Source organism: Budorcas taxicolor, chromosome 7 (genome assembly GCF_023091745.1).
Source record: "Budorcas taxicolor isolate Tak-1 chromosome 7, Takin1.1, whole genome shotgun sequence".
Taxonomy (NCBI): domain Eukaryota; kingdom Metazoa; phylum Chordata; class Mammalia; order Artiodactyla; family Bovidae; genus Budorcas; species Budorcas taxicolor.
The window spans coordinates 9,553,999-9,574,842 of NC_068916.1; the positions used below are offsets into that span (position 1 = coordinate 9,553,999).

General features: G+C 47.8%; 1 protein-coding gene across 1 annotated transcript; it reads left to right on the top strand.

Moving 5' to 3' along the window:
• The first annotated feature begins 13,086 nt into the window (after positions 1-13,086).
• Positions 13,087-18,224, top strand: PGLYRP2 (peptidoglycan recognition protein 2). The gene is made up of 5 exons (XM_052644318.1): positions 13,087-13,177; positions 14,309-15,394; positions 15,896-16,106; positions 16,843-17,140; positions 18,135-18,224. The coding sequence occupies exons 1-5, from the start codon at positions 13,087-13,089 to the stop codon at positions 18,222-18,224; spliced, it is 1,776 nt and encodes a 591-aa protein (XP_052500278.1).
• The last annotated feature ends 2,620 nt before the right edge of the window (positions 18,225-20,844 follow it).

Sequence of the window (20,844 nt, forward strand, 5' to 3'; positions counted from 1 at the left end):
GAGATGCTTTCTAATCACACATTGTTTCCAGTTGCACAATCTTATCATGCTGGGTTTTTATGGTTTAAAAAAATAAAAACTTTCTATCGTTATAAAGAAATTTCCTAAAAATAGAAAGCTTCAAGTTAGAGACATAACCTTACAAAATGAAACTATCTCAGATGACATTGCATGCATGCTCAGCCCCTCAGTCATGGCCGACTCTTTGGGACCCTGTGGACTCTAGCCCCCATGCTCCTCTGTCCATGGGATTTTTCAGGCAAGAATACTGCAGTGAGTAGCCATTTCCTCCTCGAAGAGATCTTTCTGACCCAGGGATCGAACCCTTGTCTCCTGTGTCTCCTGCATTGGCAGGCAGATTCTTTACTACTGAGCTACTAGGGAAGATTCTCAAGTGACAATGCAGGACAGTAACTTGGCAGCACATTCCCAGTGGGATATACCCAACGGACAAAAAGCAGGAAAAAAAAAAAAACAGAAAAAAACACTTCAGTGGATTTTCAATAATCATACAGTTTCAGGCACTGTTTTGTTATTCTGAGATGATACATGTGCCTTGTGGAATAAAGGAAATGTCAGTGTCATTGAGAATTTGAATTTTCAGCGTGGGGAATACAGGTATAAGATTTATCAGCTGAAGTAAGTCATATAACCCTAAATATGAATTAGAAGTATCGATATAAATTCATGATGTATTTTATTTTTTAAAAAATAGTGAGGTGTTTGGGAACACATGTAAGAATTAAAGATTTTAAAATTAAAAAAAAAAAATAGTGAGGAATTTCCTATTTCTGTCCAGTGAAAACACTAGAAAAAACTAATAACCCATTATTCATGAGCACCCTTGACTGCAGTGTTAGACCACTTTCCAATCAAAGGAACAAGATCTCCTTGGAGAAATGGCTGCTTCCATGCTTGAGGCAAAAAAAATGTGTAAGATGTCCCTTATCTTGTTACATCCTATAGCAAGGAAGCTACCTAAGTGTCCTGTCCAAAAGAGCTCAGGAGTCAATGTGAAGAGCCTCCTACTGACCAGAGAAGGGAAAATAATTTGATTAGTCAAAGCTGTGTTTTTTCCAATAGTCATGTATGGATGTGAGAGTTGGACTATAAAGAAAGCTGAGGGCGGAAGAATTGATGCTTTTGAACTGTGGTGTTGGAGAAGACTCTTGGGAGTCCCTTGGACTGCAGGGAGATCCAACCAGTCCATCCTAAAGGAGATCAGTCCTGAATATTCATTGGAAGGACTGATTTGAAACTGAAACTCCAATGCTTTGGCCACATGATGCAAAGAACTGACTCATTTGAAAAGACCCTGATGCTGGAAAGGATTGAGGGCAGGAGGAGAAGGGGACGACAGAGGAAGAGATGGCATCACCGACTCAATGGACATGAGTTTGAGCAAGCTCCGGGAGTTGGTGCTGGACAGGGAAGCCTGGCGTGCTGCAGTCCATGGAGTCGCAAAGAGTCAGACACGACTGAGCGACTGAACTGAAACTGAAACTGCATGATAAAGACTGCAATGTGTGTGTTTGTCAGCGGCTCAGTTGTGTCCAACTCTTCGCAACTCTATGGACTGTAGCCCACCAGGCTCCTCTGTCTGTGGAATTCTCCAGGCAAGAATACTGGAGTGGATTGTCATTCCCTCCTCCAGACGATCTTCCTGACTCAGGCATCAAATCCAGGTTTCCCGCATTTCAGGCAGATTCTTTACCACTGCACCATTTGGGAAACCAATGAATTAATAGATCTAGGCAATAATCATCGATAGCAGATAGCATTGCAGAGGAGAGGCAGTGAGTGGAGGTTATGGAAGTAGAAGATGTCTCATGAATCAACATATATCAACTAGGTGATGGAAATTCATGGAGGTTCATTACACTGGGTTGGCCAAAAGGTGTGTTCAGTTTTTTCCATAAGATGGCTCTACTAGCACTTTATTGTCTTTAATTTTATTTGGAACAATTTTTTATTGTATTGTGACAGCTGTCATATCAGCCTGCCTTTAAAATTTAACATCAAAATTGGTGAAGCTCATGTAGCCATTTTAATATTGAAGATGGGAAAGAAAAAAGCAACATTTTGGAATATTATACTTTATTATTCCAACAAAGGCAAAAATGCAACTGAAACCAAAAAAAAAAAAAATGATTTGTGCAGTGTATGGAGAAAGCGGTGTGTGTGTGTGTGTGTGTGTGTGTGTGTGTGTGTGTGTTTAGTTGCGTCCGACTCTTTTTCAGCCCCACGGACTGTAGCCTGCCAGGCTACTCTGCCCATGGGATTATCCAGGCAAGAATACTAGAGTGGGTTGCCATGGCCTTCTCCAGGGGATCTACCCAACCCAGGGATCAAACCCAGGTTTCCAGTGTTGCAGGTGGATTCTTTACCATCTGAGCCACCAGGGAAGCATGGAGAGAGTGCTGTGACTGACGAAGCATGTCCAAAGCAGTTTGCGAAGTTTTGTGCTGGAGATTTCTCTCGGGATGACACTCCATGGTCAGGCAGACCAATTGAAGCTGATAGCATTCAAATCAAGACATTCATTGAGAACAGCCAATATTGCACCACATGGGAGATAGCCGACATACTCAAAATACCCAAATCAAGCGCTGAAAATCATTTGCACCAGCTTGGTTATGATAATCACTCTGATGTTTGGGCTCCACATAATTTAAGTGAAAAAAACCTTCTTGATCCTATTTCCACATGCGATTCTTTACTTACACATAATGAACAGGGCTTTCCTGTTGCTTCAGCGGTTAAGAGTCCACCTGCCAATGCTGGCAACACTGGTTCCATCCCTGGTTAGGGAAGATTCCACATGCTGTGAAGCAGCTAAGCCCCTGCACCACAACTACTGAGCCCATATGTAGCAACTATTGAAGCCTCGGAGCCCTGGAGCCAGTGCTCCACAGCAAGAGAAATCACCACAATGAAAAGCCCATGAACCACAGCTAGAGAGTAACCTCCACTCTCCACAACTACAGAAAGCCCGCGTGCAACAGCAAAGACCCACAGTAGCCAAAAATACACGAATAAATTAAAACTACCTTATTTTTTAAAAAGCATAACAAAAATGTTCCATTTTTTAAAACAAATTATGACAGGCAATGAAAAGCAGATACCATATAATAATGTGAAACAGAAGGGGTCATGGGGCAAGTGAAATGAACAGCCGTCAACCACACCAAAGGCTGGTCTTCATCCAAAGAAGGTGATGTTGTGTATATGGTGAGATTGGAAGGGAGTCCTCTATGATAAGCTCTTTCTGGAAAACCAAACGATTAATTCCAGCAAGTACTGCTCCCAGTTAGACCAACTGAAAGCAGCACTTAACAAAAAGTGTCCAGAATTAGGCAACAGTAAACACATAATCTTCCACCAGCATAATGCAAGACCTTTTATTTATTTGATGACAAGGCAAAAATTGCTACTGATTGACTGGGAAGGTCTGACTCATCTGCCATATTCACCTGACATTGTACGTTTGGATTTGCATTTATTTTAGCCTTTAAAATACTCTTAGTGAAAAAAAGTTCATTTCCCTGGAAGACTATAAAAGATACCTCAAACAGTTCCTTGCTCAAAAATATAAAAATTTTGGGGAAGATGGAATTATGAAGTTGCCTGAAAAATGGCAGCAGGTAGTGGACAAAATGGTGAATACATTGTTCAAGAAAGTTCTTGGTAGAAATGAAAAATGTGCCTTTTTTTAACTTAATAACTGAAGGAACTTTTCGGCCAATCCAATGCAATTCTCTCTACTTTTAAAAAATGTATTTATTTTCAATTGGAGGATACTTACTTCACAATATTGTGTTGGTCTCTGCTGTCCCCTCCCTCCTGAACCTCCCTCCTTCCTCCCACCCCATCCCACCCCTCTAGGTCGTCACAGAGCACCAAGTTTGAGTCCCCACGTCACACAGCAAACTCCCACTGGCTATCTGTGTCACATACGGTAATATATATGTTTCAGGGGTGCTCCCCCAGTTCGTCTCACTCTCTCCTTCCCGTGATGTGTCCACAAGTCTGTTCATTATATCTGCATCTCCATTGCTGCCCTGCAAATGGGTTCATCAGTTCCATCTTTCTAGATTCCATATATATATACTTTAGTAAATTATATTTGTTTTTCTTTCTGACTTACTTCAGTATATAATAGGCTCGAGGTTCATCCACCTCATTAGAACTGACTCAAATGCGTTCTTTTTTATAGCTGAGTAATATTCCATCATATATATGTACTACGACTTCTTTATCCATTCATCTGTCAATGGATATCCAGGCTGCTTCCATGGACTGGCTATCGTAAATAGTGCTTCGAGGAACACTGGGGTACAGGTATCTTTTTCAATTTTGGTTTCCTCACTGTATATGCCCCATAGTGGGATTGCTGGGTCATATGGTAGTTTTATTCCTAGTTTTTTAAGGAATCTCCATACTGTTCTCCATAGTGACTGGATCGATTTACATTTATACCAACAGTGCAAAAGTGTTCTTTTTTCTCCACACCCTCTCCAGCAATTATTATTCATAGATTTTTTGATGATGGCCATTCTGACTGGTGTGAGGTGATACCTCACTGTAGTCACATTTGCATTTCTCTAATAATGAGCAACGTTGAGCATCTTTTCCGGTGCTTGTTAGTCATCTATACATCTTCTTTGGAGAAATGTGTCTGCTTAGGTCTTCTGCCCATTTTTTGACTGGGCGGTTTGCTTTCCTGATGTCGAGCTGTATGAGTTGCTTATATATTTTGAAGATTAATCCTTTGTCGGTTGTTTCATTTGCAACTTTTTTTACAATTTTATTTCTTATTTATTTATTTGTGGCTGTGTTGGGTCTTCACTGCTTTACAGGCTTTGTCTGCAGTTGTGGTGCACAGGCAATGGCGTCTCTTGTTGCGCAGCACAGGCTCTAGGGAGAGAGAGTCACAGTAGTTGCTGCACACAGGCTCGGTAGTTGCAGCTCCCGGGCTCTAGAGCACAGGCTCCGTAGTTATGGAGCACGGGCTTAGTTGCTCTGCAACATGTGGGATCTTCCCAGACCAGGGATTGAACCCATGTCTCCTGTTTGGGCAGGAAGATTCTTTACCACTGAGCCACCAGGGAAGCCCAATTCTCTACACTTTTGAATATACTTGAAATGTTCTGTTTAGGAAAAAATGTTAAAAATTATTTTGCCCTGTATCATTTCCTCAAAGCAGGGTGATTAGGAGCTCATTGGTGCTGGGGAAACATTTCTCAAGAAGTGCCAACATCTGACCCATTTACCTCACACTCACTCTTGACCTCTAGTATACCACCCAGGGCCGAGCTCACAGTTTTGCTGCAATATCCAGAGTGTTCAGTTGCAAAACCCCCTTCTCTCTAATTCCAGGTGTTGAGAGATTAAATCTCACCTCTAGGCCCCGTAAAAAAGCAACTGAAGTCAATCTCTGCCCACTGCAGAGGGTAGAATAACACCAGCTGGAAGCTGTGAGGTCACTCTTACACATCACAAGTTGTTTTTCCCTTTGCAAAATAGATCTGATCAATTCTTGGAGCAGTCTGCCCTGGATGTAACAATTTGGCTGTGGTTTCAGACTGTCTAGAGGGCCAGCCCTAAGGCCTAGCTGGCTGCTAGGGGTGCTGAGAGGGGGCCAGTGGGGAAGACTTGGCTTGATAAGGGCCCCAGATGTGGAAATAATAAAGGACTGAGTCTGGACTCATCCAGGATGTGGGAGTCTGGCCATAATAGATTGTCCTGTGGGCTGGCCCTCTGCTGGGGAGGCCGGGGCAATCAGGTAGATGGGCAGAAATGACTCTACTTATTGAATACTTTCCACACCCTGGCACAGTTATTGTTCAGTCGTTCAGTTATGTCGGATTCTTTGTGACCCCATGGACTACAGCACGCTAGGCTTCCCTGTCCTTCACTGTCTCCAGGGGTTTGCTCAAACTCATGTGCATTGAGTCGATGATGCCATCCAACCATCTCGTCCTCTGTTGCCCCCTTCTTCTCCTGCCCTCAGTCTTTTCTGGCATCAGAATCTTTTCCAGTGAGTCAGCTCTTCGGGTCAGGTGGCCAAAGCACTGGAGCTCCAGCTTCACCATCAGTCCTGCCAATGAATATTCAGGTTGATTTCCTTTAGGATTGATTGATCTTGCAGTCCAGGGGACTCTCAAGAGTCTTTTCCAGCACCACAGTTTGAAGGCATGGTCCTTCAATCCATTTGGCATGAATCTCCTCATTTAACTCTCTGAGGCACCAGGGAAGCCCATTTAACTCTCACAATAACCCTGAGGTTGATACTATTCTTCCATTTCAGAGATGGGCAAAATGAGGGCTCGAGACTAAGTCTTTCTCTAGTTAGTAAAGAACAGAGTGAGAATAGGAATACGGGTGGGCTGGCTCAGCAGGAGTCAGCAAATTTTATCTAAAGGCCACATGAAGCTGAATGAAATGAAATTACTCCCCAGAAAGGTTTCTGTGCCCCATGTTCACTGATGCATTTTTTTTCATAATAGCCAAAATAGGGAAACAAGCTAAGTGCCCCCTCAATGGAAAAAGAAAATGTGATATGCTTATAATATACAAGGGCTTCCCTGATGGCTCAGTGGGTAAAGAATCTGCCTACAATGCGGGAGACACAAGAGATTCAGGTGCGATCCCTAGGTTGAGAAGATTCCCTGGAGAAGGAAATGGCAACACGCTCTAGTATTCTTGCCTGGAGAATCCCATGGACAGAGGAGCCTGGCAGGCTACAGCCTAAAGAGTTGCAAAGAGTCAAACATGACTGAGAGACTAAGCATGTATGTATATTATGTATATATATATGCATATATATATACACATATATCTCACAAATGTGATATTTATTGCATATTTATTTGTATTTATATAAGTTATGTATACAATTCAGGCATAAAATATAAGGAAGTCCTGCCATTTGCAATGACATGAATGGAAGCTGATGGCATTATGCTAAGTGAAATAAGTCAGACAGAAAGACAAGTACTGTTTGATCTTGCTTATATGTGGAATCTACAAAAGAAAAAATGAACTCATAGAAACAGAGAGTAGAATGGTGGTTGCCAAGGGCAGCAAGTAGGGGAAACGGGGTGATGTTGTTCAAAGGGTACAGACTTTTAGCTATAAGATAAATAACTTCTGAGAACCTAATGTACAACATGGCCACTACAGTCACCAATTTTGTATTCTTGAAACCTGCTGAAAGAGCAGATCTTAAACATTCTCAGCACATACACACAAAATGCTAACTATGTGACGTGAGGGGTTGGACGTGTTAACTAACCTTATTATGGTCATCATTTTGCAATATATACCTACATCAAATCATCACGTTGCATACCTTAAGCTTACACAATGCTTTATGTCAATTATATCTCAATAAAGCTGGAGGTGGAGGATGCACATTGTTAAGCATTTTCAACTTTGCACAAGAAATGATCTCCATTGCAGGGACACAACTCTGCTGTTAGAGCATGGAAATAACCATAGGTAATGTGAAAACAAGTGGGAGAAAATGTATTCCAAGAAATTTTCCTTTTACATAAACAAATTGTGCTATATCCATAAAATGGAATATTACTCAGCCATATAAAGGAGTGATTCATAGTAAAATGCATTGATTCAGGCTACAACATAAATGAAATTTGAAAACATCACGCTCAATGAAAAGAAAACGCCAGACACAGAAATCACATATTGTATGATTATATTTATATGAAATATCCGTAATAGGTAAATCCAGAAACCAAAAGATTGGCAATTGTCAGGGGCTGGTAAATGATGCAAAATAACTGCTTATTGGGTACAGGGTTTTATACTGGGGTGATGAAAACTTTGGTAGATCAGATACAGGTGATGGCTGTACACAACTGTAAATGTAATAATGCCACAGAATTGTACACTTCTAAGTGGTTCACTTTATGTTAGGTGAATTTCACCTCGAAAACAAAAAACAACTGTTTACAAAAACAGATGATCAGTCCACAGACTGTGTTTTGGCCACTCCTGCTTTAAAACATCTCTTCACAAAACCCAGAGCTGAACTTAAAAAATGTAGGCTTACACAAAACATGGAAACAATTTTAAATGCCCATCGACAGATGAATGGATAAAAATGTCGTGCATATGTACAGTGGAATACTACTCAGTCATGAAGAGGAACGGAATGCTGTTATTTGCAATGATGTGGGTGCAACTAGAGGGGTTTCCCTGATGGCTCGGATAGTAAAGAATCTATCTACAATGTGAGAGACCTGGGTTTGATCCAGAGAGTCAGACAGGATGGGTATGACCAGAGATTATCATGCCATAGTGAAGTGAGTTAGAAAGAGAAGGACAAATATCAATACTACAGGATATCATTTATACATGGGATCTAAAATACGGCACAAATGCACTTATCTGCAGAACAGAAACAGACTTACAGACATAGAGAACAGACTTTCAGATGCTGAAGGGGAAAGGTGGAGGAGAGAAGGATTCCCAGGATTGTTGTTGTGTAGTCCCTAAGTCGTGTCTGACTCTTGTGGCCCCATGGACTGTAGCCCACCAGGCTTCTCGGCCCATGGGATTTCCCAGGCAAGAATACTGGAGTGGGTTGCCATTTCCCTCTCCAGGGGATCTTTCTGACCCCCCCCCAGGATTAGCAGATGTAAACTATTATACATAAGATGAATAAACAACAAGGGCTTACTGTATATCCCAGGGAACTATATTCAATATTCTATAATAAATCTTAATGGAAAAGAATGTTCTAAAAAATCGTATCTATATGTGTATAACTGAGTCACTTTGCTGTATAGCAGACACTGACACGACATTGTAAATCAGCTGTATTTCTGTAAAGAAAAAAAATGTTTAACATGGGCATATAAAATCTTTTCTTGGCCTTCCATGATGCTCAGTGATAAAGAATCCCCCTGCCAATGCAGGAGACACAAGTTCGACCTCTGATCCAGAAAGATCCCACATGTCTCAGAGCAAATAAGCCCGTGATCCACACCTACTGCGCTTGTGCTCTGGAGCCCAGGAGCCGCAACTGTGTCCATGTGCTCCAACTACGGAAGCCCACACTTGCCCCAGAGGCTGTGCTCTGCAACAAGAGAAGCCACTGAAATGAGAAGCCTGGGCTCCGCCACTGGAGAGTAGCCCCCGCTTTCAACAACTAGAGAAAAGCCTAAGCAACCACAAAGAGCCTGCCCAGCCAAAAATAGATCAAGAAAATTATTTTAAAAATAAATAAATAAAACCTTCTCTCAGAGACCCGTACACAAGTTTATCAGGGTCTTCACTCTTATTATCGTTACTCTTACCAAAGAAAGTGTAGTGAAAATGTTAGTTGTTCAGTCATGTCCAACTCTTTGTGACCCTCTGGACTGTCCCAAAGCTCAGGCTTCTCAGTCCATGGGATTCTCCAGGCGAGAACACTGGAGTGGACTGCCATGCCTCCCGAACCCAGGGATCAAACTGGGGTTTCCTGGATTGCAGGCACATTCTTTACCGTCTGAGCTGCCAGGGAAGCCCACTGTTACCAAAGTGAAAGTTATTAACTCAGATCTTGGCCCCCCCAAACCCAGCCCTGCCCCCAAGCTCCTTTTTCTCTGTGCTCTGGCCTTGATCCCAGCGTCACTTTAGATCCAGATTCCAGGGCTCTGCCGGTGTGTGCTGAGGCTGGACCCAGGCACCAGGTACTCTCATAAGACCCCTGGTCTGTCCGCAGCCTGGAGGAGCCTTGACCTTCACTGACAATGGGCTTCACAGAGGTGGGAGGGACGTGGGAGCGGGGGATGACTCATCACGGGAATTCCAGCCTTCCTGTAGCCTCCCAAGCCCAGCCCAGCCCAGGTGCCTTGGTGTGTGGGTGCCTGCATGTGCCTGACCTCAAACTGGCCCCCCTCAAGAAGGCCTATTCTATATTCAACAGTCACTCCCTGCTACCCATCTGGTCTCTGAGCTGTGGTGGGCATTCTTGGACAGCCTAAGAAAATTCAACATCTTCTAGCCTGGGGGAGATGGAACCCCAGACAGAGAAACTCGGGATTTTGTATGGATAGGTCTGGGTCAAAGGTAGGAATCCTGGGCTAGGGAACCAGAATGGAGAAACTGGGGAGCCAGGGGTAATCAGGGAGGTTTCCTGGAGGAAAGGTCCTACCCGAGAAAGTCACTAATCCCAGACGGACCCTTAGGGAAATGCTGGCTGGCTATGTCCCTGGCTCCAAAACCACCAAGCTCCTATCACAAACTTCAAGCTTTAAAAGGGTATCAGGGCTGCCCATCTGGCCCAAGAATTACTGGGTGTGAAGCTGAGCTGTCGCCAGTCTTGCCTCTGACCCTGATCTCACCACAGGATGGTGAACACACGCACTGAGCTTGGAGCTCTCCCCAGGTTCTCTTGCCCAGGTGTGACCTTGGGCAAGTTATTTAACTTCTTTGAGCTCACCGTCCTGCTGGGTAAAATGAGCATCAATGGGTGGTTAAGTAAAACTTCAAGGGACTTAGAGAACAAACTTACGGTTACCACAGGAGGGGGATGGTAGAAAGGGATAGTTACGGAGTTTGGGAGGGACACGTCCACACGGCTATATTTATTTATTTATTTTTGGGGTTTTTTTGTTTTGTTTTTTTTTACGGCTATATTTAAAATGGATAACCAACAAGGACCTACTGGGTAGCACGGGGAGCTCTGCTCATGTTATGTGCCAGCCTGGATGGGAGGGGAGTTTTGAGGGAGAATGAATACATGATATACATATGGCTGAGGCCCTCTGTTGTCAGCCTGAAACTATTACAACGTTGTTAATCGGCTATACTTCAGTATAAAATAAAAAGTTTAAAAAATTAAAATGGATGACCAACAGAAAAAGTTTTTTTAATAAAACTGCAAGTGCCCCCCGACAGCCACGAGAATCAGAGAGACAAAACCAGGGTTCATGAGGCCGCATCAAGGTCATTTCCAGACTGAGGACAGCAGGTAGGAATCTCATGGGACAGTCCACCTGGCAACCCCTGGGGGCTACCTCCAGTGGATCCAGGGCCTGAATGAAGATAAAGCAAGTGAGCCACAAAGACAGCATCAAAATTCCTGGTTTTTCCTTTCACCTCTGGCTCCAATATGTCTGAGCACAGGCTGCCCCTGATCCTGTCTTGACTAAAATGTTGCTAATTTGTTCATCATGGATTTTTTTGGTTTTTTTTTGCTTTGCTTTTAGTCTTTTAAAACATTGCACTATGAGGTAGGGCGCTGAAAGCTGGTGCTCTGTGACAGCATAGAGGGATAGGATGAGGAGGGAGGTGGGAGGGGATTCAGGATGGGGGACACATGGATACCTGTGGCTGATTCATACTGACGTACGGCAAAAACCATCACAATACTGTAAAGAAATATCCTCCAATTACAATAAATTAATAATTATTTTAAATAAATACATAAGTAAAACACTGCATTAGCAGGACTTCCCTGGTGGGCCAGTGCTTAAGACTCCATCTTACAATGCAGGTGGCGTAGGTTCCATCCCAGGTCCGGCAACAAGGATCCCACATGCCAGCATAAAAAATTGCATTAGAATATTGTTATCTTGATGGCTGAGATTTTTAGCACCACCTTAAATTCTACACTCTCCACTCTAGTCCTGCACCCAACAGACACACAGCCCACATCCTCCACATGGTTCTACCAGGCCAAGCCCCTCACCCCAAATCCTCAGAAACTGGAGCTTGGGGGAGGAGATTTCCTCAGAATCTCCTGGGGAGCAGGCTCTGAGGTAAACACCCCCCTCCTTTAGCACCTATGAGCCCCCACTGTGTGCCCAGATTTGTGCTAGGCCATGCTTCGAATTTTGGAATTTTGGCGAATGTGAGGTGCTTGCTTGGTTGCGTCCGACTCTGTGACCCCGTGGACTGTAGCCCTCCATATTTCTCTGTCCATAGGATTTCCCAGGCAAGAATACTGGAGTGGGTGGCCATTTCCTTCTCCAGGGGATCTTCCCGACCCAGGGATCACCTTCCCAACCCAGAGACCAACCCGTATCTCCTGCATATCCTGCATTGGCAGGTGGATTTTTAACCTCTGAGCCACCAAGGAAGCCCATGCTGGGTGACTCTCAATAGTTAAGTAGGCCCCCTGGGGAATCCCAGGCCTGGCTCCACCGGAATATCCCCAGGCCCGCCCAGGGCCCGCCCTCTGCTGAATGCCCAGCCTGGTGGGTCTCCTGGAAACTCCCCGGGCTGGTTTTGAGATGGGAGGCCCACGGTGAAGCAATAACCATGGCAGCTCCAGTCACGTTGAGCCCATCCCACCTGACACCAGATAAAGGGGAGACAGGCTCTCTTCAGCAGGACTTGGCCACGGACACCAGCGGAAAAGGGAGAGAACCCCTCACCACCAGCCCAGGTGAGCCCAGAAGTCAGGTCCGGGGACAGAGTCAGGGTCCTGAACACCTCCCCCGAGCCCAATTCCTCCTCTCAGCTATCCCTGATGGCATGGGATCCGGAGCTGGAAACAGACGAGAGGTAACATCTCAGAGGCCCCCTACACTCTGAGCAGACTTCACCTCGGCCCCTGCACCCACCCTCTGCCTGAGGCTAAAGCGCTGGCATCAAAGAAGGCAAGAGGTAGTGTCAACTTCAGGCAGGCCTCCCCTCTCTCCACTCTCAGCACAGCCTGTCCTACCAGTTGGGCAGGCACTTGAGAGTCCCCTCTGGTGGCCAGAAGCAGCCACAAAACTATCCCCATAGGAAGGGTGGAATGCTGGACGGGCCTTAGTCTACCTCCCTTGGGGAATGGGCTGACTCTGATGGAGTCTGAACTATCCGGTTTCCAAGACCCCTCCTGGAACTTACTGATCCTTGACCTCGGCCTGGGAGGAATGGGATAGGCTAGGGGAGCCCCTGAGACCCAGATGACCTTGAGGCAGGGCACTCTGTACCCGTGCCTCTGCTGCCTCCCGCCCACAGCTCTACAAGTGGCAGCCGTGTCATTCACCGCTGGACTTTGACAGTAGCCAAAGGTACTACTTGTTTTCCCTGTCTGTCTCCTTCCAGCCCTGCTGAGATCTCCGCTGAGGTCAACCGGCTATGTCCTTTGGAAACTGGAAGCCCACAGTGGTGGTCCAGGGTATACTCTGGATCCTGTATGGATTGCTGCTGCAGCCGGAGCCAGGGACAGGTGGGTCAGAAGGCAGAGCCCTGAAGCCAGGACTCTTAGTTCAGTATATTGCTGCCCCTCTGCGTCCAGCTCTTTACAGGGTGAGGTTGGACTCACAAGGCTCAAGTCTCTAGGAAACTCCAGTCTGGGAACACAGATGTTCCCAGCCCCATAGGATCCGGGCAAGGGTTGGGGGAAGAAACTTAGGCCAAAAGAGCAAAATTTAGGAAGACCTCCTGGAGGAGGGGAAAGAAATCTAGGACAGGAAGAATTTTACTTGGTGGTGAAGCAGTAAAGGACATTTTAGGCAGAGAGTAAAGCAAAGTTATAGAGGAATTACTATGTGAACTGTCTGGAGAAGAGTCTGAATTGCAGCAGATGGTGGAGTGTAAGGATTACTACTTTCTGTGTTCAGATCCTGCCTCTGCCACTTCCTCGCTGTGTGACCTTAGGTAGGTAATTTAACCTCTCCACGCTCATAGGGTCCTTGTGCAGATTAAATGTGTTGTTATATAAGTCACCTACAATGGTGCCTGGCATATAGTAAATGTTTAATTAATGTCAGCTATTATTCAACAATTCACCCTAGATCTGAGCCCCACATTTCTAAGTTCCAAGTTCAGCCACTGACATTTCTCCCACATGGCACAGGCTCACCCTCCGCTGGGGACCCTTCAAGACACCGTTCCCTCTATACTTCTGCAAACTCCATCCACTAAGAAAAACTGTCCATCATTCCCTTAAGATACCTGAGGACACTGCCCACTCTTATCCATCACAGCGTCACCATCCTGGCTTCAGCCACCTTCACTACTTACCTCCACCCTCTCTCCCCTTCTCTACTCTGATCTGCCCTCCAAAAAATTATATTCTTCATACGGCACTCAAAAGTGCAATCTTAGAATTTCAACCAGGCTGTGTATCTCTCCTGCTTATGAAGCTGCTGTGGCTCCCCAGTGCCCACTGATAGTCTAAGCTCCTTAACTTGTTGTCGGCGTTTCAGTTTCCTCACCTACACAAGGGCAGTGTCAGACATCGTATAAAGTTGTCCAACAAAGAGCTGGGGGCATTGAGAAGATGCAGAAGCGGCAGGAGGAGGCTGAGGAATGGGGGTGCTGGGCTGTTGGGTTAATGCCATCCCTCCTCCCACAGCGACCCTGCCCCTGCTCATGGACTCTGTCATCCAGGCCCTGGCTGAGCTGGAGCAGAAGGTGCCAGCCACTGAGGCTGGCCATAGTGTCGCTGCATGGCTGCTGTCAGCCCAGGGCTCTGGTACGCACAGTCCCCTCCATCACTTCCTGCTGGAGAGGAAGCGTATCAACATCACCGAGCTGGATCCTCCTTCGCTGAGCCCAGAGCTTCAAGGCCTGATGGGAGAGGTGGCGAGACACAGCATGCAGGATGGGAAGGAATATGGGGTGGTACTAGCACCCGATGGCTCGACTGTGGCTGTGGAGCCTCTTCTGGCAGGGCTTTGGGCAGGCCTTCAGGGACACAGAATCGTAAACCTCTCCTTAGAGAGCACGGCCACCCCTCCGGATGCTGGAGTCACCTTTCCAGACCTTGGCGACACCTCCCCAGGGCTCAGCAATGCCTCTCCTGATGTCACCTCTGCGGATGTCGGAGCTGTGTCTCCAAATGTTAGCACCAAAGATCTAGATGTCGGAGCCACCTCTCCAGCAGTTAGACCTGGCTCTCCAGATGTCCAAGCCTCCTCTCCAGATACCAAGGCCAAGTTACCAACCGCTGTGGACAGCCTCCTCGTGGTCACCCTGGCCGGGGACCTGGGCCTGAACTTCCTCCAGGGCCCTCAGACCTGGAATCATTCTGGACTGGGAGCTGAGGGATGCTGGGACCAGCTCTCTGTTCCCAGGACCTTCACGCTCCTGGATCCTGAGGCATCACCCCTCACCACAGCCTTCCTCAACGGTGCCCTGGACGGAGTCCTCCTTGGAGACTATCTGAGCCGGACCCCTGAGCCCCGGCCAGCCCTCAGTCATCTGCTGAGCCAGTACTACGGAGCCGGGGTAGCCGGAGACCCAGGATTTCGGAGCAACTTCCGACGGCACAACGGAGCTGCTCTGACTTCGGCCCCCACCCTGACCCAGCAAGTATGGGGGGCCCTCATCCTGCTACAGAGACTAGAGCCAGCACACCCTCATCTACAGGGCATGAGCCAAGAAGAGCTGGCACAGGTGGCCACCCATGCTACCAAGGAGTTCACTGAGGCTTTCCTAGGTGAGTAGGACCCCCACCCACTGAGACAATCCTTCTCACAGATACCTTCTCAGTGCCAGACAGGTCAGTGGGATCTATGGTTAGGGGATTCCAGAGGGGGCCAACAGGACTAGGATGCTGTTAGATTTAGTTCCCAGTGGGGGCCAGAGTGATTGAAAAGTGAAAAAAGTAAAAAGTGTTAGTCGCATTGGACTCTTGGTGACTCCATGGACGGTGGCTAGGCTTCTTTGTCCATGGGATCCTGCAAGCAAGAACACTGGATTGGGTAGCCATTCCCTTCTCCAGGGCATCTTCTCCACCCAGGGGTTGAACTCGGGCCTCCTGCATTGCAGGCAGATTCTTTACCATCTAAGCCACTGGGGAAGACTGATGTGAGAATGAACCGTCCCCAAATCTGGGAGGAGACTAGGGGGATGATCCTTACGTGCCCTCTTAGTGTGAGAGAAGGCAGCAGGCAGAGAAACGCTCGCTGACTCCCACTCTCGATTCCCTTCCCCTCAGGGTGTCCAGCAATCCACCCGCGTTGCCGCTGGGGTGCCGCACCGTACCAGGGTCTCCCGACGCCGCTGAAGCTGCCGCTCGGGTTCTTGTATGTGCACCACACGTACTTGCCCGCGCCACCCTGCACCAGCTTTGAGCGCTGCGCGGCAGACATGCGCTCTATGCAACGTTTCCACCAGCAGACACGCGGCTGGGCCGACATAGGATACAGGTGGGCGGGAACCTGCGGAGCGCTGGCAAGGCAGACCAAGGGGCGGTGCAGTGGAGAGGCTGGATGGGCGGAGCCTGACTCAGGGGGCGGGGTTTGAACCTGAGCGAAGCAGGCAAAACGGAGGCGGAGTTTAGGGTGGGTGGAGCCAGGGTGGAGAGGGGCATGGCCTAGACTGGGGTTGGAGTCTTAATAGCTACTAGAAAGAGCTCACTTGCCTGGAGAATCCCAGGGATGGAGGAGCCTGATGGGCTGCCGTCTACGGGGTCGCACAGAGTCAGACACGACTGAAGTGACTTAGCAGCAGCAGCAGCAGCAGCAGAAAGAGCTCAACAGTGGGACTCTTTTTAGCCTGGGGTGGGAACCAGGAAAGGTGTCCAGACTTGGGAGAAGAACAGGACCTGTGGTAGCGGCTGAGTCTGGGATGAAGCAATAATGGATATGATCTCAGCCAGAAGAGGGTCAGAACTGCGGAGGAGTTAGACTTGAAATAATGAGGAGGGAGCTGGGTAGAAAGAGACCGGGCTAATGTTGAGGACAGATCCAGAGAAACGAGACTATTTCTGGGGTGGCATTTGGAGGGAGAGTGGGACATGGCTGGACCAGGTGGAGTCTGCGTGACCGGGGGAAACTTGGGGTGACGGTGGCCCTTGGCACGGGTGCGGAAACTGGGATAGAGAGCCAGATGCGGACCGAGACCTCACGCCGTCTGGTTCCTGCTTCCCTCTCTCCTCCGCAGTTTCGTGGTGGGCTCAGACGGCTATGTGTACGAGGGCCGCGGATGGCACTGGGTGGGTGCGCACACACTCGGCCACAACTCCCGCGGCTTCGGCGTGGCCTTTATAGGCAACTACACCGGGGTGCTGCCCTCAGAGGCCGCGCTGCGAGCGGTGCGAGACGAGCTCCCGCGCTGCGCTATACGCGCCGGCCTCCTGAGACCAGACTATGCGCTGCTAGGCCACCGCCAGCTCGTGCTCACTGAGTGCCCTGGCGACCTGCTCTTCAACCTGCTGCGCACCTGGCCGCGCTTCGACAAGGTGAGTCCCCGGCGCCCGCACTACCTCGGCCTGAGGCCCCTCTGTTCACACAAGCTCAGCGCGTGCCCTGATCCCTGCCTGCTTGCCTAACTCCAGCAGGCCCCTCTCACTCCTTCCTGTAACCCTGTGTCCACAACCTCAGCCAAGACCCTTCACTCCCTTGCAATCTATTCAGGCAATCTAGACCCAGACTTCAGTCATTCTGCTTGCAACATAGCCGACTGCCCCTGCCCCTCTACATTTCACAACCTTATCCCAGCCACCCAACCTTGCCCTCATCCTTGCTCCCAACCCAAAGGCTCTCTGTCCACACAACAGTGATCAAGCCTGTGACCCTCTACAGAAAACCTCTTTGCATAGGACAGCTTCTGTGCTGTGTGCTGAGTCATTTCAGTGATGTCAGACTCTTTGCCACCCTGTGGACTGTAGCTTGCCAGACTCCTCTGTCCATGGGATTCTCCAGGCAATAGTGGAGAGGGTTGCTGAGCCCTCCTCCAGGGGATCTTCCCAACCCAGGAATGGAACCCAAGGTTCTCATGTCTCCGGCATTGGTAGGTGGGTTCTTTACCACTAGCACCACCTGGGAAGCCCACACAGCTTCTGCCCAGCCCCTAACCCAGTTGTTGCAATCCTCAGCCCAGATCATCTCAGTCCCAAGGATGCTTGTTCAGCCCCAGGCTCCCTGACCCTTGATGACAACTTCTTTGCTGGAGCAATCTAGGCCCAGTCAGCACGTTCTCAGCTTGGTGATGGCACCACACCACCAACCATAATGACAAAGCCACCTCTATAATCACCCCTGTATAATCAAGCTCCACTTTCAAACTACCATTCCATTTCAATAAGCTGGCCTGCAGTTGGGGTTGTACCCACCTCCTCATTTTGGGCCCCTGTCCTCTTACCCATCCAGGGTGCCACCACGAAGAGGGCAAACCCAGCTCCATTATCACCACCACCCCCACCACCCCCACCTAAACTCTCTTGTCTTTTTCAGAACGTGAAACCAAGAACTGCCAGGAGGGCCTCCAGCATATCCAAGAGAAGACCACCTCCAACGATACTGCTATCCACTGACCTCCAATAAAGAGACCTGGGAGAGACTTCCCCGGTGGTCCAGTGGTTGAGAATCCACCCGCCAATGCAGGGGATATGGGTTTGATCTCTGGTCTGGGAAGATTCCACATGCTGTGGAGCAACTAAGCCTGTGGTCAGAACTGCTGAGCCCCGGCTCTAGAGCCTGCAAGTCGCAAGTACCGAGCCAGAGCGCTGCAACTATTGAAGCCTTGCGCACCTAGAGCCCCGTGTTCCACAAGAGAAGCCACAAGGAGAAGCCTGAGCACTGCAGTGAAGAGTAGCCCCCACTTGCTGACACTAGAGAAAGCCCACCCACAGCAACAAAGGCCTAGCACAGCCAGAAAATAAAATGATTTTTTTTAAAACATTTTTTTTTTTAAAAGGACACCATGAATAGAAAGCCTGTGTTCAAGCATCATGTGCATTTGCATGTTCAGTCACAGTTTGGGGTTGCCCAGAAGCAGACCCTGGGACAAGAATCCCAGTGAAAGTAGTCTGTCTGGATGGTGATCCCAGGACATATCACCTGGGGAATAAGGAAATGACACAGAGAAGGGAAGTCATGTTGGTATGGGAGGCACATGGAGCTCCATCCTACTGGGGACGTCTGGGGGACAGTGTAGGGCATATACCTCACAGACATCCCACTTAAAGGGCAAGCGAGCTGGAGTACTGACCCTCCAAGTCCCATAGTCATTGGTTGAGGGCAGCCCCCTGGTTATTTTCTTTTCTTTTTTTTTTCTGTTTAGTCACTCAGTAGTGTCCAACTCTTTGCAACCCCATGAACTGTAGCCCACTTGGCTCCTCTGTCCTTGGGATTTCCCAGGCAAGAATACTGGGATGGGTTGCCATTTCCTTCCCCAGGGGATCTTCTCATGTCTCTTGCTTGGCAGGTGGATTCTTTACCACCAAGCCAGCTGGGAAGCCCCGAGCTCCCAGGGAGGTGTTAACGTGCTGACACTTTGGGATTGCTAGCTGTATGGGCAATGTGGACTCCACCTGTCAGAGAAAAGTCCTCCAGCAAAAATGCAGGGACTGGGGCCAGTGCACAATGAAGAGGTGAAGGCTCAGAGATCCAGGAGAACACTGGGAGAAGCTACCTGTGTGTGCAGTGAGTGGACTGAGTGCCTCGTGGATGAGGAGGGCATAGCTAAGGTGTGTGCATCTGCGTGAACATGTCCAGCCCCGGGAGAAGGGGTGTTGATCCTCACTGAAGACCCTCCTCCTCAGGACCGGTTATAGAATGTTCGAGGCCCAGTGCAAAATGAAAACGTAGGCCCCTTGTCCAAAAAGCAGGAACTTCAAGACAACGACAGCAGAGCATTAAATCAAGCTCAATGTAGAGCCCTGAGCATGGGGCCCTGGGTGACTGCACAGGCCACATGCTAATGAGGGCAATTCTACCCATCCCATCACGTAAACGCTGGTCACCCTTGCCTTTGCACAAGCTGTTCCTTCTATCTGGTATGCCCTTCCCACGACCAGCTCTTTCTCATGCTTCGGGTCACAAATGCCAGCTCATTATGGAGGCCCTCCTGGGTTTTTCCAGCTCAAAGTGGGTCTCTTGTGCTCAGCCTTTGCTCTAGTCTGTTTATTTTCTTTTAAGTCCTCCTCACCAGCTAGAAATGTCCTACATTCATGTTTAGGACTTGTCTCTCTCGCTGTACTATGAGTTCCAGGAAGGCAGGAATCACGTTCATCTTGTTCCTTGTCACTTCTCCAGTACCAGCACATAGTAGGCACAAAGAGAACATTGGTTGAAGAAACAAGGTGTCCCATTATAAATCTTTTGAAACTGATGTTATCATCTTGTACAAATCAGGAAACCAAGGCTCAGAGAGAGGAAGTGACTTGCCTGAGGTCACACAGTGAGAGAAGGACCAGCTGGCACTCAAACTCACCCTGGGACCAGTGGGCCAGCATTCTACTGATTCTCACATTAACTCACTCATTCCTTAGAACAGCATTTGGCCACCCGTTTTTTTTTTTTTTTCCAAGTGAACACTTTTTGTGGTATTAGCAGAGATGCAAGAAAGGGCACCCAAATGTGTGGTTAATGAATTTTCACAGCAGAACACACCCATGTAACCAACATTCAGCTCAAGAAATAAAAGAGGTTATATTTATACTATGTGAAGTTCACTTCATTAAAAAAAAAATGATCAGCTCCCAAAAGGCTCCTTTGTTCTCCTCCACCTCCCCAGTCTCCAGCCCCTCCAAAGGGAAACCCGTCTCCTGACTTGTTACACATGTTTTGCCTGCTTTGGAACTTACCCAGGAATCAAACCTACGTCTCCCGCATTATAGGCAGACGCTTTAACCACTGAGCCACTAGGGGAGCCCATAAATAGAAATACATAGTGTTTAATCTTCATCGTATTTTTTTATTCAGCATTGTTTGTGATTCATCTGAGTTCGATTATTTGTATTGCTCCATAATATTTCACTATGCGAAGAGACCACAATTTATCCATTCTACTGTATTTGCACATGTTGGTTGTTTTCAGTTTGGGGCTACCAGGTGGTGCAGTGGTAAAGAATCTGCCTGCTAGTGCAGGAAACACGGGAGACACGGGTTTGATTCCTGGGTCAGGAAGATCCCCTGCAGGAGGATATGGCAACCCACTCCA